The sequence below is a fragment of the Platichthys flesus genome, chromosome 3, assembly GCF_949316205.1.
Source record: "Platichthys flesus chromosome 3, fPlaFle2.1, whole genome shotgun sequence".
Lineage (NCBI taxonomy): Eukaryota > Metazoa > Chordata > Actinopteri > Pleuronectiformes > Pleuronectidae > Platichthys > Platichthys flesus.
Window position 1 is genome coordinate 21326584 of NC_084947.1, and position 18638 is coordinate 21345221.

The 18638-nt window shown below is 41.1% G+C and overlaps 1 protein-coding gene across 3 annotated transcripts; it reads left to right on the forward strand.

Moving 5' to 3' along the window:
• The first annotated feature begins 2303 nt into the window (after positions 1 to 2303).
• On the forward strand, positions 2304 to 18624 carry golga3 (golgin A3). 3 transcript variants are annotated; one of them, XM_062384613.1, is made up of 24 exons: positions 2304 to 2379; positions 3637 to 3922; positions 4986 to 5267; positions 5981 to 6099; positions 6537 to 7276; positions 7443 to 7551; positions 7932 to 8238; positions 8334 to 8536; positions 8647 to 8784; positions 8960 to 9121; positions 9222 to 9590; positions 9916 to 9993; positions 11970 to 12233; positions 12347 to 12441; positions 12729 to 12945; positions 13589 to 13732; positions 13912 to 14109; positions 14226 to 14342; positions 14614 to 14753; positions 14873 to 15005; positions 15122 to 15244; positions 15483 to 15647; positions 16570 to 16736; positions 16837 to 18624. In XM_062384613.1, exons 2-24 carry the CDS (start codon positions 3754 to 3756, stop codon positions 17012 to 17014), a joined length of 4617 nt encoding a protein of 1538 aa, XP_062240597.1. In that variant the 5' UTR covers positions 2304 to 2379; positions 3637 to 3753; the 3' UTR covers positions 17015 to 18624. The 3 variants fall into 3 exon arrangements, with proteins under 3 accessions (XP_062240597.1, XP_062240607.1, XP_062240608.1); XM_062384623.1 differs by having other exon boundaries at positions 16573 to 16736; XM_062384624.1 differs by having other exon boundaries at positions 4986 to 5141.
• The last annotated feature ends 14 nt before the right edge of the window (positions 18625 to 18638 follow it).

Below are 18638 nucleotides of genomic sequence, written 5' to 3' on the forward strand. Positions count from 1 at the left end.
AGTCATCATTGCTTTGCACAAAAAGGGCTTCACAGGCAAGGATATTGCTGAGAGTAAGATTGCACCTAAATCGACCATTTATCGGATCATCAAGAACTTCAAGGAGAGCGGTTCAACTGCTGTGAAGAAGCTTTCAGGGCGCCCAAGAAAGTTCAGCAAGCGCCAGGACCGTCTCCTAAAGTTGATTCAGCTGCGGGATCGGGGCACCACCAGTAAAGAGTTTTCTCAGGAATGACAGAAGGCAGGTGTGAGTGCATCTGCACGCACAATGAGGCGAAGACTTTTGGAGGATGGCCTGGTGTCAAGAAGGGCAGCAAAGAATCCACTTCTCTCCAGGAAAAACATCAGGGACAGACTGATATTCTGCCAAAGGTACAGGGATTGGACTGATGAGGACTGGGGTAAAGTCATTTTCTCTGATGAATCCCCATTCAAATTGTTTGGGGCATCTGGAAGAAAGCTTGTCAGGAGAAGAAAAGGTGAGCGTTACCATCAGTCCTGTGACGTGCCAAAAGTAAAGTATCCTGAGACCAATCATGTGTGGGGTTGCTTCTCAGCCAAGGGAGTGGGCTCACTCACAATTTTGCCTCAGAACACCGCCATGAATAAAGCATGGTACCAAAAAATCCTCTGAGAGCAGCTTCTCCCAACCATCCAAAAACAGTTGTGACGCACAATGCCTTTTCCAGCATGATGGAGCACCTTGCCTTAAGGCAAAAGGGATAACCAAGTGTCTCGGGGAACAAAACATCGACATTTTGGGTCCATGGCCAGGAAACTCCCCAGACCTTAATCCCATTGAGAACTTGTGGTCAATCCTCAAGAGGCGGGTGGACAAACAAAAACCCTCAAATTCTGACAAACTCCGAGCATTGATTATACAAGAATGAGCTGCCATCAGTCAGGATGTGGTCCAGAAGTTAATTGACAGCATGCCAGGGCAAATTGCAGAGGTCTTGAAAAAGAAGGGTCAACACTGCAAATATTGACTCTTTGCATAAACTCAATGTAATGTCAATAAAATCTTTTGACACTTATGAAATGCTTGAAAATATACTTCAGTATACTATAGTAACATCATACAAAAAGATCTAAAAACACTTAAGCAACACACTTTCTGAAAACCAATTCTTGTGTCATTCTCAAAACTTTTGGCCACGGCTGTAGGTGTCAGAGTGAGCTGACCCGTGCGACAGCCTGTGGATGGTTTTCAGTGGTTGGCATGCAAATGTCATGTTGAGGATGCTGGTGGCTGGGTATAAAATGTGAATATGGCAGGGGTCTATGGACCTCTGACCAGTTCCATTATAATCTTAGAGAATAAATATTTAGGCCAAACTTTATTTACTATATATAAAATATGTAAAAATCAGTTGCAGCATGGCAATTTCAAGTATCATAACGTGAATATTCTCTCTTTCAATACTCATCAATATTTGTTCCTTTCTTTTTTTTATGTGTGAGGACATCAGTGTGGGGGGCAACAAAGATACCACAGCATCATCAAAAATATACTTACTGATTTTATTGATGTAATAATAGGAATTGGGACTTCATCACATGTTCCGGTGGTCTCAATCATCAGGATAGTGATGTGTTATTATGTTTTATTTAAGTTTTTTTTATTATCTATTTCTGATTATAATTTCCCGCCCAGAGTGAGCAAAGACCCATTGGCTACTTGTAGTTGGCTTATTTGATTCACCACAGCCTGCATGCTTGAATGCTTTCATTGTAAGTTGCTTTGGATGAAAGGGCCAGGTAAATGAAATGTAATGTAGTGTAATGTAATAACCCAGAGCGAAGGCAACAAGTCGTAGTTAATCTTTAAGGATGGATAGATAACCATAACAATGATAATAATATCAATAATAATAATAATAATAATGACAAGATCATCATTGTCGTCATCATTTTATTAATTGCAGATTTCATTTTAGAAAACTCCTGTACATTAACATACAGAGAGACACAAATGAGCTGAAGAAAAAACTAACAGCTTCAAATTTAAAATAAAATATTATCGGTCAATTAAAAAGTGTCATGTACAACTAGTTATTGAAATTTGTCTCACTCTCAATTCTTAACGCAATGTCAGATCCTTGCGCCCCTGCAGAGGTAACATCCGTTCATTATTATAGTTCGTGCAATTTTATGGTCGTCGCCATAAATGTGCACCATCGCTGTCTCACAGCAGGAACACATTAGGTTTTGTATATAGATAGACAGCTCGCGCGTTCACAGTAAAACACTCCGCTCTCTCACATGCTTCATTTGTTTTCGCAGATGCTACATTATCCGCGCCCCCTGTTTCTAGTCGGACGTTTAAAGGAACGGAAACCAAACAGCCACGTAGTAAAAGGCGAAGCTCGCAAAGAGGTGAGCATTTAATGTCATTTATCGCATTTACTGAAACTGTCATTGGGTCATTTACACTATGTGTTTGTAACAGGTTCACGCCACAGTGGGTAACTCGTTGAATTACTTGGAATATTTGTGAAATCGCTCCTGCTCCGACGCTGGGGAGTCAAGTTAGCATGTTAGCTCATTTAGCTTGACAGCTCCCGTCGTAAACACACCTAGCTAGCTGTCTGGCTAGCATCGCGAGCTTCATTTATATTCACCGGCCGTTCAGTGTAGCATCCTTGTCGTTAGCTGGTAGAGATGAACTAAAACCAGTCAACGCACGAGTGCAACGTAGCAGCCTTTTGTTTTGCGTTTATTGATGGCTGTCTCATTCTTTTGAGACACAAGAGGTTTGTCCAGCTATACGATGTTACACTGAGCCGATGGTAGATAGCAATTATGAATTTAGCAACTCAGCTGCCTTTAGCTTTCAAATCTTTGAAAGCTAAAGGCCAATAGTTTAAGATAATAGTATAACTTGAATGTTCATCTGCACACCCCCAGTGTCTGAAAACCAGAAGTGCTAATCCTGTATCGCTTGTTGACAGAGGCACATTTGTATGCGGGACTTAACATTTTACTGAATTGTCTGTAAATTTTCATTATCTTATCGAAAGTATCAACAGCTACCGATATTCTCCACAGTCTTAAATCGACATTTGAAAGCCTGGCAGTGAATCGCATGTGTGAGTCTGTGTCTGACAGTTCGCTAAAGCTGGAAACATATTAAAAGATTCGAACTTCCCGGATCAATATGTCACGAGCGAAACGTTGTCAAAACACAAGCACCGCCTCTTTCCCACCGCAGTTAGGTAGACAACAGGCTACAACCCTATTTACATCAACATGAGCTGTCCTCAGAGCTGGACACAGAACATTGGTCTCTACTCATCAGCAGATTCCTACAAAGATTAGATTAAATATGATCTGATTGATCTTTAGATGAGTTTTGCTCTGTTGCATTTGTTATCACAGTTTGTATTATTCTTTCCCTATGTGATTTTAGTGTTGGTTGCTATTTAATCTATATTTAACCACTCAATCTACTTAACTACCAAGCCAGCTTGTTAGCCCTTGACTCAAGCTTATGTTTAAATTGAAGCCTTTGCGTGCTTACATAACATTGCTACTGTCACTTGTAAAGAGCCACACATTCCTCTGTGACGTACATTTATCGTCTTCTTGCGTCATATTCTCCTGTATGTTTTACTGGATGTTTTCTGTCTTCAGAGCTGCTTGTGATCAGAAGTGTTGGACGTGCTCCCAGCTGGCCGGCCTACAAAGATGATTTTGTGAATCGTTCTTTCCAGAGGTGCACCAGCAGTGCTCTGACTGTTCAGCTTCCTAATGGATATTAAAACCAACCAGTCAGAAGCAGTACAAATGGAGGCCAGTGTTTATCAAGAAGACCAAGTTATAAAATCCAAAGACACTGAAGCCCACACTATAGGGGGAACACAATTGGACCAACAAGGACAGGATAACACACAAAACACAAAAGGGAATATTTGTAATGGTGAGTCATGATTTTGTCTTGATGGGATACAGATAAGTCTCTCATATGCAGTGATGTGTGCTGAGTCTGCCGACAGCATGTGTTAATGAAAAAAGTGATTACAATATGTTTTTTCTTTTTTCTGTGTGAACTTAAGCAAGATGCTAACTGTTGTAGGTTAGACATATATATATAATATATTTATTACATTTTTACAAGAATATAACAGACGTTTGTCTTCATGCTTTGTTAAACTTGTTTGGACTATCTGCAAAGTTTCCCCTTTAGGCCATATTACTAGGCTCTCATTTATCCAACACCATGCATGACCTGTTTTACTGTCTACTACAAAGCCCAAGGCCTTCTACTGCGCAATGTTACATGGCTCTTTGCACTAATGCATTAAATAGCTGAACTGAATTCTAAATAATCACCATCAGAGGGTAACTAATCTTATAGCGATTACGCTTTAAGATAAAACAAAAAAATTGGAAATGTATGAATATTTCAGCTAATTTGGGTGACACACAAAAGACGGTTAGAATACAAATTGTCAAAATTAAGGATGGTTATAGCCTGACAGGTGAAATCAGACAGATTTCTGCACAAACATGACAAAGCCACAATTACAACCACAAACACATGGAAGGGTTTTCACAGACTAAACAGAGCAAGCCATGTTTAGTATGTTGAATCTGTTGTTTCCCATCAGGGACCATGAGAGCTCTATTTTTAGAGACTATTTTACCGCAATGTTTGAATTTGTACTTTAACCCTGGATTCTAATCTTACATTTTTTTTAACAATATTAAATATTTATTACTTAATAACAAACAGGTTTTCAAAGCCTTTAAATCAGTTTGCCTTGCCATGTGAGCCTGGTATTTGTGCTCCTCAATACGAGAGTAGGTGCAGCGTAAGAGATGCTTTAGTAGCCACCTTTTATAGCTGCCTTTCTTTCAACAATGCAATTGAAGCTTGACAAAGTTGTCCAGCCAGTTTGCCAAGCTAATCACATCCACTTTAGTCTAGTTCTGGAGACCTTATTGTGACTTTTGTCACAATTCTCTCATTCCTCTTGCAGGTCCTGTTAGTTCAGGGGTGATGTCAAATGGTGATGGACTGGCTGATGGTTTTGGTTCTGCAGGGCACACCCGTATGAACGGGTCCCTTCATCCGACAGCACCACCACAGAGCACCAGCTCCCCTGTCAACTCCCAGACCCAAGAGGACTCCCAAGGTGTGGCTGCTTATCAACCCATGATGCTAGAGAAGTCTGAGGGAGCTAGTGCTGTGGTCACGGTTCACACGGGTGATGCATTGCAGTCCCTCAGACTCAGTATGCCTATGCAGGAGACTGAATTGTGTAAGCATAAATGCATGTGGAGTGAATCCCCCCTTCTAAACCCTCCCTGCACTTTTCTGTAGGAAAGTTTTGGTTTTTCGGGATTGTGCAAATATTATTATTTACTACCTTGTGTGTATTATCTGAACAGATGGATTTGGTGGGAATCTCTTTTAGTTGTTTGAGTCCATCTTCTTTCTTCAACTCCCACAGGCATTTAATAGCCTGAATAGTATTTGGTGTGGGTGCTTCAATTGGAATAGAATGTGGAATAATGGCTGTCTTTTGGAACTAATCCCTCTGTTATATTCCCTTTTTGGTGCTATTTTAAAGCATTGTTGCTATGTTCACAATACTTGCATAGCATAACTAAGTTGAGCCTTAAGGGGATATTTCTGGCTTCATAACATATAATTACTATATAAACTATACAGCATCACATGAAGAATCGTATAGTATATTTTTGATGGCAGATGAACATAGCTGATGCAATTCACATTTATTCAGTACATTTATAGAAGTCTTCATTGTATATTACAAGCAGCTTCACTCTTCAAAATATACAGCAAAGCCTCATGCAAGCTTTTTACAAAGTGCCTGACTAATGATGCAACATAAGACTCAATTTCAGGAGTTCCCTTTTACAGTCGTAGAAAATCGATCATGCGTAAATCATTTGCTGTGGTGAACTTCGCAGTATGTGATGATTTAATGATCATTCTTTTTTTTTTTAGCTGTAGCCAACCAGAAGCCATCAATGGAGATGGAGAATGAGGAGAGGATTCGCCTGGAGGCTCGCCGGCGCCTGGAGGAGCAGCTCAAACAGTACAGAGTCCAAAGACATAAGGAGAGGGTGAGTACCTCGAGTCGCTGTCGGGTTAAAGACCGCACTAAATTTATATCACAACTTTAAATATAGCCAGGTTAACCTTCAATTGATTCAATTTCCAAATTCTGAGGTTTCCTCAGCCACCCATTTCATCCTTCCAGCCGTGTTGCCTTCCCATTTTTCACCCCATCTATTTGTTTTTTAGCAATAAACAGACATGAAGAAATTATCTATCTTAGATATTCTAGTTCATGACCGAATTCATTCATTGGTTGGGTGGGAGGTTCTGCCATTAGTGAAGATTTTGGTTTTAGTAGGAAATCAAGTGAAGTCTGTTGGTAATTTCAATCCAAAAATCCTTATATATATATATATAAGGTATAAGGATTTTTGGATTGGATTTGTAACTCAAATTTTTTGCCATGACATAATTCAATTTTTTCTTTCCATCTGTTTTCTAGTCTCACCCCACCACCACCAAGCCCAGGCCCTTCAGCACACTGGATCCAGAGCTTATGCTGCATCCTGAGGGTCTGCCCCGCGCCAGCACTCTTGCCATGACGACGGAATATTCCTATATGAGGACCAGTGTCCCACGTGGTCCCAAACTGGGTAGTTTGGGAATTCCACCCTCAAAGGAGAGGAAGTCCAAGTCACCCCGTCCCAGCAAGATTCACTCCTTGGCGGACTACAAGTCTCCTGAGAATGATGATGGTGGAGGAGGAGGAGGAGGAGGAAGAAGTGGAGGTGGATTAAGGACAACAGACAACACAATGAGCTCCCTCCAGTCCACCGTTAGCTCTGTGTCTACATTGTCTGAGGTAAGTTTGATGTCAGAGGGGAGCACCTGTGAGAAGGATGCACAGCCTGGCTCTCCGTTCCAAATCGGGGACAATGTCTCAGAAATTGACGGCAGCGAGTCAGGAACGAGGCCAGGGAACGATGGCAACGACAGCGACAGCTCGTCCTACAGCAGTGTGTCTACCAGGGGGACGTACGCTATGCTCTCTGCAGCAGTGGAAAGACAGCAGGGGCCCTACACAGTGGAGGGGAGGGAGATCGCCGCTGAGGCCATGGGTCAGTTCCCTTCCCTGCAGGAGGTGCTGCAGGCGGCCAGTGAAGAGCAGCACCTGCTGGATCTGGAGCAGCAGAGAGAAGGGACAGCCGAGCCTCGGAGTCGCAGGGACAGTTTCTCCAGCAGGTATTTGTTAACATCAGATAGGGATCATATTACTTTAGCCAAATTCTGTAATAATTTGGTTAATGAACAACAAAACAAAACTTTAAATGTCCACTTAGAGTAATTATTGTGATAATAAAAATGGTTAGTCTCTATTGACATTCATTTCCGTTTAAATTTGTTTCAGTGTCTCTTTGGAGAGTTCAGTGTTGGGCCATGATGAAATGCTCCAAGTGCTCAAAGAGAAAATGAGACTTACGGGCCAGCTGGAGTCCTTGTCATTGGAGGCCAATCAGGTTAAATAACAAATTGATTTCTATAATTGTATTTTCCACTGCCTCTGGACAAAGTATATACAGCATTATTAATTGAATGCATGTTAGAAAGTGCTCAACGTGCTCTTGTGCATAAGTATAGCCTCTCAGTACCAGTGGCTGGGCTGTTTACAATTTTTTTTATACTTTTAAACACATTTCCCCACTTTAGAGCACTAAAAGGACTGTCTGTGTTTGCATAAACACAACTTGCTTTCAATTAATGTGTCACAGCATCAAAAAAAAGATTAAATTGAGCTTAGTGGCTGTTTATCTGGTTATGCTGCCAAGCTAATGACACTATTCTAGAATCACTGAGAATGAATTTGTCTAAGTTCTGACCAAAGTTATCTGTCCTTCAGGCTCTCAAAGAGAAGACAGAGCTTCAGGCCCAGCTGGCTACAGTCAATGCTCAGCTGCAGGTGAAGAATGAGGAGGCTCAGGTGAGCCAGGACAGACGGAGCGCCCTCACTTCACAGGTTGGCACTCTGCGGCAGAACTGTAGCCAGCTAGAGAAAGCCATGGTGGAACTTCAGGGAAGTCTGGAAAGCAAGAATGCCAGTCTAGCGTCATTAAGCAATGACCTGAAGGTGGCTGAGGATCAATACAACAGGCTGATGGGGAAGGTGGAAGAGATGCAAAACACGGTGGTCATGAGAGATAATACAGGTGATTGATGGAGACCTAGAGTACAGAGTTTAAAAAGATGTTGTCACCATCACCCCTGTTGTTAAAGTAGGTGTTTTGGTGTCATACTTATGCAGTTCAGGAGTTGCGTCAGCAGATGGGTGGTCTTCAGAACCAGCTGCAGCAGGTTCAGCTGGAGCGCAGCACCCTGCAGAGCAGGATGAAAACCTCCCAGGCTGAGATCGACTCGCTCCAGCAGGTCAGACAGTGGTACCAGCAGCAGCTGGCACTGGCCCAGGAGGCAAGAGTACGACTGCAAGGTGAAATGGCCAACATGCAGGTGAGGGCTCTAAGCTGATGCCTTTTGGATTTTTTCATCATGCCACACATTAGACAGACATGTCACAAGTCAAAGATGAGACATCCTATATTTCATCTGTTTTTTCCTAGGCTGGACAGATGAATCAGTTTGGTACTCTGGAACATCTGAAGCTGGAGAATGTGACGCTGTCCCACCAGCTCACTGAGTCGCAACATCGCTCCATCAAAGAAAAGGAGCGTATCGCTGTTCAGCTGCAGAGCATTGAGGTATATTCTCCAACATCCCTGTCTGACCTTATACCATCATTATTTTTGTTAAGTCTATATTTCCAAAACAACTGATATAAAAGTTATTATACAGCACAACACTTTTTTGTTAAATTTTTTTGGGAAAAAGCTTTTTATTGAATTGCCCTCATGATTTTAAACCTTTTTGATGTAGGCTGACATGCTGACCCAGGAAGCATCTTTCAAGCAAATCCAGGATGCAAAGACCATGGTGGAAGATGACCTGCAGCACAAACTGGAGGAGTTTGAGGAAGAGCAAGAGCGCTTATTAAAACTGGCCAACACTGCCAGCACCCTGGAAAGGGAACTTGAGCAGGTAGTCATGCCAAATGTTACCATAACTTGTTGTCATCCTTGTGTTGTTGGTTAAATTCTTTGTATATTCTGCTCTAAATCATCTGGCTCTTTCTTTTTAGGTGAAGTTGAGCCTTTCCCAGAAGGACATGCAGCTGCAGTCACTCCAGAAAGAACATCTGGAGCTGATGCGCCAGCTGACAACCACTCAGGAGAACCTGCAAACCAAAGAGCAAGCCATCAACCAGCTAGAGGCCCGCTACCTGGAACTGGATGCCCAGCTGGCTGAGCTTCAGGCAGAGGGCAACGCCAAGGACGACAACATCCAGTTCCTCCAGAACGAGAAGATTGTCCTGGAGGTAGCGCTTCAAACAGCACGGGCCGACAAGAGTCAGCTTGACGAGGGCGCTGAGCGGCTCGGAGAGGATGTTCTGGTGGCATCAGATGTATTAGATCAGCTCAGACAGGACGTCCAGGTCAAAACCAATCAGGTATGAGAATTTGAGGTCAGATGATTAAAAATAAATACTCATGAATGGAGAAATCATCACAAATATTGACATAACCCTGTGGGCTTGGTCATCATCATATTCCAATCTACAACTGCTGACACCTTGAGTTAGATATGGTTTGATACCAATGATGACCAGCAATTGTGTATGTACACATGGTAGAATGTGTGTTTGTATTATCCACATCAATTTGGACTGGAATTCAGTAATTTTGTCATTCTTATTCAAACAGTATTATGTTTATGATTATTTTTCCTTATGGATTATCTATCATGTAGTGAATAAAGTTTTTGCTTTGTTTCAGATTGAAACTCTCCAACAAGAAAACAGTGTCCTGAAAAAACAAGCTCAGAAATTTAAGGAGCAGTTCCAACAGCAGAAGGTAAGACATCTCCCTCGCTCCTACCTGTGATCGTGTCCATCTCTCTCCTACAATGTATCATTTGTAGAAGCCAGAAAGAAGTTTAGACTTAACATACATTTTTAAAACACTCTCTCAGCCAGCTAAATCTGGTCGTGGGAGGATGTATTGTAGAACCAGATGGCTGTCATTTCTGAACAATGCCCAAAGTGCTGGTTGACAGGCCTCGTGAATTGAGCAGTGGAGGATGCTGCTCATTTTGCATTGACAGGCTGTCATAAAGTGGGTGAAGTTAATTGACAGAATGACAGAAATGTCATTCTTGTCATTTAAAGTCAGAGTTTTTGGAGACCATCTGGAATATCATGGATGAACATTTAACTTTGATTCAATTCAGACTGGAATCCATGAAAAGTGAATTGCTCTAGCTGTGGTTCTCAACATCCTGCATTATCATCAACAATTTTCTCTACATTGCATCTAAAATATTTACATAAATAGGCATGAAGTGGCAGCCTCTGCAGCAGGACTCTATTCTGAATTGACAGATTCAGTCTTTTTTTTCTAATCATGTTTGGTATAATCAGATTTCCTTATGTTTTCTGTGGAACGCTTGTGCAGCTGTTCATACATTCATGGATTTATTACCTGACAGAAACCTCTTTTGACACCAATATTTTAAAACATGCATTTGCTCGTGGATCAGACTATTATTGCTATTGTTCCTATACATCTCAGAATGTTTGGATCGAACAGCTCATTGTTACTTGGCTGGGACACTCCAAAAACCGATTTTATTTGTTTCAGTACATTCTATAGTAAATTTTGATGAACAGGGTTATGTCCTGCTGCCTCACCCAACTTCAGCTGGCAGACAGCCACCCTGACATTTTTATTTGTATGATGTGTTCATAATCTTTTCCTTTACGATGATGTTGAGCTGTTCAGGCCCAGAATCATAAGCCCAACCCCAAATTATGACACTCCCTCCTAGCTGTTTCCCCGCTGGGATGATGATGTCATGTTCATATAGAGTGCAACATCACACATAGAGCTGCGTGTTCCTCACAACCAAGTCAACTTTGGTCTCATCAGTCCACAAAACAGTTTGTCATTAGTCTTGTGTCAAAAGGCTCCTTAGTGAAGTTCCAGTGCAAAGTGATGTTTTTGGAGTGAGTAAGCTTTGTCTTTGCTGTCCTTGGTATGGGCAAAGTGCTCCATGCAATTATGCACCATGATTTGCATATGGTAGATCTGCATATGGTCATGGCACAGATTTGAATCAGCTCCAACAGTTTCTTAAAATCTTTAGTTGTTACCCTGTTTTTTGCTCAATATTTTTTTTTGCCTCATTTAACATTCTGCTTTCTGCTTTTTGGAGAATGCAGTGGGCGTCCCCATCTAGTGAGAGCAGCCGCAGAGCTGTATCGCCTCCATTTATCGACTTTTTGTCTCACTGAGGAAAAGTCTTTTTTGTGAAGCATTGTTCACATCAGCATGAGTTTCTCATGAATAACAAATGACCTCATCCTGACTCCCGTTAGCTTTGGTTGAGTTGTAATTAACCTGCTGCAGTTTTTATTTTTTATTTATTTAATATTTTTTGGTCTACGCTGAATGATGAATTCTACCTGGATATAAAATGAGTTATCAACTCAAATAGATTTTTGTGTGTCATTCATTATTGTAACTTAGATCAAGAACTGACCATACACATATGTCTGAATGCATGTAATTCCTAATACTTCACATTCTCGCCACTGTATAGACCTTCTTCAGTAAAACGTATCTCACTCAAGCCTCCAGATGATGCAGTGTGTGTGTGATTCCAATCCTCTCGCAGCTCTCTCTCCTACAGTTCACTAGGAAATTGCCTCGGTAGAGACGAGCATGAGCAACCCTACTCACTCTCTTTGAAAAGAGAAAAGTACTCACTTCATTTGTTTTCTGTTTTATGTAAACCCCTCATGAGACACACTATGTCATTGACGTCACAGGTGATGGTGGAAGCTTACCGCCGGGACACCAGCTCCAAAGACCAGCTGATCAGTGAGCTCAAGTCCACCAAAAAGCGTCTGTTGGCGGAGGTGAAGGACCTGAAGCAGGAGCTGCTGGGCGTCGAGGGGGAGAAGCAGAAGGCAGAGTTAGAACAGGTCCGGCTGCAGAAGGAGGTGGTGAGAGTCCAGGAGCAGATGTGTAACATGGAGGCTCATCTGCAAACCATTCAGGATGAAAGGGGTCAATTAGAAATGCAGGTCCAGGTAGAGATATTTAATGTTTCCCACTGAATTTACTTTACAGACTATTTTAAAATTCAAGTAAAAGAAGTTGTTTGTGTAGTAATGTTAGGCTTTCTGTTTTCCTCTCATTTTAGTCTCTACAGTTTGACCAGAGTCAGCTAGCAGCAGTGACACAAGAGAACGAGGGACTCAGGAAACAGGTGGAGCAACTGGAGGGTGAAGCCAAAAAGTGAGTCATTGTGTTGTGGAGCCTGAATGATTCCCACAGTAATGATGAATATCTCTGTAGTCATGTGCTATTTATACACACAAATCTGGGATATTGATTACACAATTCATGATCTCCACATAAACCCATGTTTTCTGTGTCTTCTTTATCTGTAAGTAAAATATGATTTAGATTGTACAGTCATCACACCTACATCTTGTGTCCATGTGTATGTTTGGTCTGCTTTGAGCAATGAACATAGTCTCCTCTGAACAATTTGAACTTATTTGCTTATATGCATCAAATAGGGCCATCTCAGAGCAGAAGGTGCGTGTTAAGCGGCTGGGCACGGATTTGACCAGTGCTCAGAAGGAGATGAAGGCGAAACATAAGGCCTACGAGAACGCCGTGGGCATCCTGAGCAGGAGGCTCCAAGAGGCCCTGATGGACAAGGAGGCGACCGACGCAGAACTGGTCAAACTCAAGGCCCAGGTGGCTGATGGGGGAAACAGCCAGGCTTTACAGGTACTGTTCAAGCCTGCCAGACTTCCTGGAAAAATTAATTGTTACAACGTTAAGTTTGCCTCATAATCATAATCCTTTATTATAAGGTATTCTCCTGAAATGTTCCGGATGGACTGTATGTGAGAATTCAAAAGTCAGAGTCTGTAGCTCTGGAGTTTTTCCTGCAAGCTCCTCGAGTAACAACTCCATGGAAAGGTTGAATGAGCCCATGTGAGAATAGAAGAATAGCAATATCTGGAGAATTCGCCACGAGCAGGCGAATTTCTAACGAGTAACAGACTCAAAACTGAAACAAACAAGGAATGCAAATATCTCGTCAAGAAAGAGTGGAGCCATAAATGCAGAAGAAGCCTGTAAAGACAGTGGGCCTCATTGACCAACCGTTTTTAAAAAGAAATGTCTTCTTAAAACCCTCTTATTGATTCTGACATTTACCGATGTTTTCTTATCTGGGATTTGTTAATATATAAAAACAGAATCTACGCACACTGAAGAGCACATCTTACGCACACATGATAACTGATACGCTCGTGGAAAATTATCAGTTATTGTGTTTGATACAGCTTTCACTGAATGTGTAAATGCACTGTATGATATTTTGTGGTATGCTATGCAATTTAAGAGGGTTGTATTTTTCATCCAGGATAAGATAAAGGCTCTGCAAGAGGAGCTGCAGGTTGTGACCAGCAGCAAGACTATGCTCGAAAGGGAGCTGCAGGAAGTGATCAACCTCACCTCCACAGAGCTGGAGGATTACCAGGAGAAGGTGATGGAGCTCGAGGATGAGGTGAACTACTATAAAATAATTGATCCGTTTATGTTAATCGGTACATATATTTGGAACTGTTCTCTGTTTTATTGGGAAAATATAATTTCCTCTATTGAAAATTACCATGTATGTGTGAGCTCCATGTTCTTAAATCAATGCGTCAATTTAGGTTGTGTTGTATTTTTGCTATTTCACAGCTTCAAGAGTCACGGTGCTTCAAGAAGCGGATCAGGAAGTTAGAAGATGCCAACAAGAAATTAGCACTTGAGCTTGAGCATGAAAAAGGGAAATTGGTTGGATTGGCACAGTCCCACAATACACTGCGGGAGCATTCCAACATTTTGGAGTCTGCCCTCGCCAAGAGGGAAGCGGATCTTGTCCAACTCAACTTACAGGTAAAACATTTTATTTGTATTTTAGAATGTTGTTATATATCTTTAATTAAAAAAAGTAAAGACATCTACACCTAAATTATATGAGAATTTTGATTTATTTTTGTTCATTGTTCTAGGTCCAAGCGGTTCTGAAGCGTAAAGAAGAGGAGGACCAGCAAATGAAGCAGGCAGTACAAACTCTGCAGCTTTCCTTAGAAAAAGAGAAAACCAAAGTCAAGGACCTGAAGGAACAGGTAGGAGCTCTAATACGATGCAGGAGTTTCTCCTCATTGAGTTGAAATTCAAACTCAACATCATTTGCTAGTCAAATAATTTAAGGGAGTCTATAATTTAAATGTATTTTAATCTGAAGGAGCATCCAAAGAAACCATAAATTAAAGAAAGCTGAATTTTACAATTATCAATAAGAGGTCAATAGCTTTTAAAAGTTGTTTTAGGGTTAGGGTCCTGAATATTTGGTTTCCTGGAGTCTTTTAGGTTGTCATAATATGTTGTGTTCTATAGGTGGCAGCAGCAAAGGCTGAGGCAGCCCACAATAGAAGGCATTACAGGGCGGCCATGCTGGAGCTGTCGGAGATCAAGAAGGACCTGCAGGCCAAAGAGGACGTGGTCAAAGCTCTGCAGAGGGAATCACTCAAACTACAGTATGAACATCTGTCTCTAAAAATAATTCAATGACTTTAAATCTAATTTTATGTTGTAAAAGCTGCCGTAGTTGTATGTGTCACCAGTCATTTATCAGTGAATATGTTGTACTCGGCAGGGCTCAGGATGAACAGCATGCTCAGGAGGTTTCTAGGTTCCAGGAGGAGCTGGGTGAGGCTCATTCACAGCTCCAGATCCTCCAGAAACAACTGGGCGAGGAACTGGCCAAGCAGCCACTCACCCACCAAGAGGTGAAGATTCTGAAGCCATGGTCATCTACTTCTGATATAATTGACATGATGCAGTTTGTATTTTTATATAATGATATTGCCGATTAACTGATGACTAACGTTGACTGTTTGTTCAGGTTGAAGACCTGAAGTGGGAGGTGGAGCAGAGGCAGAGGGAGATTGAAGCTCAGCGCCAGCAGATGGAGATGATGGAGCAGTGTCATCACAGGGAGCTGGACAACCTACAAACAGCTCTGGGGGCAAGTTCTCACTACATTTTTTTAATATGGACACAAAGCTGTCAAGTTCATAAGAATTTAAATAGTATTATATTTGCAAAAACCATCAAATTATATTTACTAAAGTATAATTGGAGTCGAGAGGGAAACACAGGATGAAGTGAGCACTGTAATCACTTCTGTACTGAATTTATGATTACCATCATCTGGCCTGTTTTGACAATGGTTTATAATGAACAAAATGATCTGTCGGGCTCAGAACATCAAGGTGGAGCTGGAGTCTGTGCAGGAGGAGCTGAGCGGCACCAGGAAGGACAAGTTTATGCTGCAGGCCAAAGTGGGTGAACTGAGGAACAGCATGAAGACAGTCCTGCTGCAGAACCAGCAATTCAAACAGGACCTCAAGCAGAGCCGCCTGAGAAAGGTAACACACTGTTTCTTCTTTTTTTAAAGTTTATTAGTTTGTTTTCTCCAAAAGTCTGCAGACTACAGACTGGGCAAACCTTTGAACATTTCTACTTGACTAATAAGCTTCTAAAGCTGCTTTGAGATATGTACTGAAGTGCATGGAATTATGTGGAGGGCTCTAACAAAGGTCAAAATCTGTTGTCTTGGCCATTTTTTCCCAGCAGCAAAGTAAAATGTCTGGAAAATTTGTGAGGCCATGTGAAAGAAAAGCAGGAAAACAGCGAGTGAGTGGGCTTATAGATTTTGTTTTGAATACTTGATGGTTGGGAAATTGGAAGAATACCAAAAAGAAATGACAAAGAGATGTCAGAAGATGCTGACCAAAATGCCAACTTGGAAAGACAATGAGATTCGAGAGCTTTTGTTGATTAGAGTAAAAACAATTCATTTTATGCTGCGGAATTAATACGTTTTGTCCTGCCTCCATCATGTTGCAGAAGTTATCCTGATGTTGTGAACGTCTCTGACTTATTATCTCTTGCTGCATTCTTCAAATGTGAAATCTCCACACATATTGCATGGAGTTCATGTCTGAAAACAGCTTTTGTAACTTAACATAATTTTAACTCTATCATTAAGTTGCTCTTTTATCGTCTTGCCATGATGGCTTTCAAATATGAGCAAATATGCTCAGCTGTCATCAGACACAGTTAAAGAACTTTATAACTAAAGTATGTTAGTATTTTCAGCACTTCAGCCGACAGCCACTTGCTGCTATGTAGTAACCCAAGTGGGTGTACCCCTAAATGTCTACAGCATGAGTAATGCTCACAAAGCCAAAGACTTAAAAGCCAGTGATGTAAGTGCAACGCCAAATAAGAAACGCCCGCTACATAGAGATGACTAAATCCACCCCTGTAATGATGTTGTTGCTGCAGCAGCGGATGGAGCTAAAGAGTGAGGGGAGCCCATCCAACTCTGTGACTCCAGTGAAGATCCCAGACTGCCCAGTGCCTGCCTCCCTCCTGGATGAGTTACTGAAACCATCAGCGTCTGTCAACAAGGAGCCCCTCAACAACCTGCACAACTGTCTCCGGCAACTCAAGTAAGCCTATTGTTGTGACTGCATGACTGAAAATTATCCTGAAAAATGTTGTGTTGTTCCCTAAAAGCCACAATACATATGATGTGTTTTTTCCCCTCAGGGAGGAGATGGACAGCCTCCAGAAGCAGATGGAAGAACACACAGTGACAGTACATGAGTCAGTGGGCTCATGGACAAACACAGAACTGGGACTTCAGAACAACATCTCAAAATCATCAACACAGCAATCCGACATGGTGGTAAACAACAACATTGAAGAAGAACAGCAGCAATCATAACAGAAGAACTTTTCTCAGGCCAATAGAGGGAGAGTGGAGTTTTATCCACAAAGGCACCTTTTAGTCTCCTAATCTTTCTCTTAACAATTGCTGCCAACATTTGGCTTTCTCCCACTGGCACAGGGGTGCTTTTGCAGAGTAATACTATATATATATCATAGCTTTATTCTTTCTTTTTTTGATGGTTGTTTATATTTTTGTTTTGCTAAATTCACATTTATTTATTTAGAGTTTAAGAATTACAGCTTTTCCTTTGACAGCCACTAAAATGATCCCTCTTAGATTTCTTCTTAGTTCAGCAGTTTTACTCACTAAAAGGTATTTAGTCATTGCCTCCCTTTTTATAAAAATAAATTGGTGGCTTTGATGCTGTTTATAATGGCTGACATTATTTTTAAGGGTTTTTGGTAACAGAAACAATGGTTGAGTCTGCCACCAGGCTGGCAATGAACGGTTCTTCCATTTCGTTGTGCCTGTGTATGAGTGAAGTTGCCTGACTATGATTTAACTGACATGCTTACACTTCCATGTTGTTTCTAAAAAAGCTTGTGATGAAACATCATCACTCCTTTTCAGGAAGTTCAAAGTCATATACAGCTGACGTCTTTTTTTTTTGGTATGGACTCTTGTTAAAATGCAGTGTTGCTTATGTTGGATGTTACCATATCACCTTGGGTTCCTACAACTCTATAAACATTAATCTCAGTTATGTATGAAGGTGTTTTGTCTAGCATGGACTGCAGTAATTCGCACGCAAAAAAGCCTTAAGCAATCTTTAATATGCTGCAAAGGACTAAGTCAGTTTGGATGATTGTATTGCTGCTGAGGGTGTGTGCAAGATGTAATGTGTCGTATTGTTTGTGTGCGCAAAAAATGGTTTATTGTATAGCAAGTGGGTCACATCAACTGACGTGCACAGTAGGTGATCAAAACTAAACTGACTGAGAGAGAAAGTCATAAGACGATGCAGAAAAGTTACTTTTATCAGCAGGTGCAATGAGATGTGTTCATTTTCTGTTGTTACATTTGGTACATACTGTATTAACAAAAAATAACCCTTGAATCAGATGTTTTTCTTGTGTTATGGCTGTTTCATGGGTAATGGGATACGTTAATTGTTTCCAGAGGTTAATATATAAATACACTTACTTTTTTGTATGATTGTAACTTTATGACTGTTCAATAATGTAAAGAAGATGACAGACAAGATATCAAATGCAAACCATAAATTGAAGCCGATAGTAATTTTGTAGAGAGGTCATTGGGTGGTTTAGATTTCTGCATGCAATTTTGCTGCAGCTGCTGTGCCCATTCCCACGCTAAGGAAACACCAAATTTCCAAAGGGACAATACATATTTTGAAAATGCTTGTTGCTGTTAATAACAACAAAAACAATGAAGATTGAACTGTATACTCAACTTGAACTTTCACTGTAACTCAAATCAGTATGTAACAATAACATTTGCTGAGGCACTTGAGCTGTATGCATTAACTTGCTGTATGTTTTTGCTTCTTCTTTTCAAAGATCGAAATCCATTCATTCCTGTTTTATCATTTGTGCTGGGAGATGTGGTTGTATCGATGATAAAATTGCACTATTCATCCGTCATCACTACTTGTGCT

What these genes read in the sequence shown, in the direction of transcription:
- golga3 (XM_062384613.1), top strand. Translation starts at nt 3,754, where the DNA reads ATGGATATTAAAACCAACCAGTCAGAAGCAGTACAAATGGAGGCCAGT. An exon ending in TATGCAGGAGACTGAATTGT is followed by an intron (nt 5,268 to 5,980) that starts GTAAGCATAAAT and finishes TTTTTTTTTTAG; the next exon opens with CTGTAGCCAACCAGAAGCCA. An exon ending in AGGGACAGTTTCTCCAGCAG is followed by an intron (nt 7,277 to 7,442) that starts GTATTTGTTAAC and finishes AATTTGTTTCAG; the next exon opens with TGTCTCTTTGGAGAGTTCAG.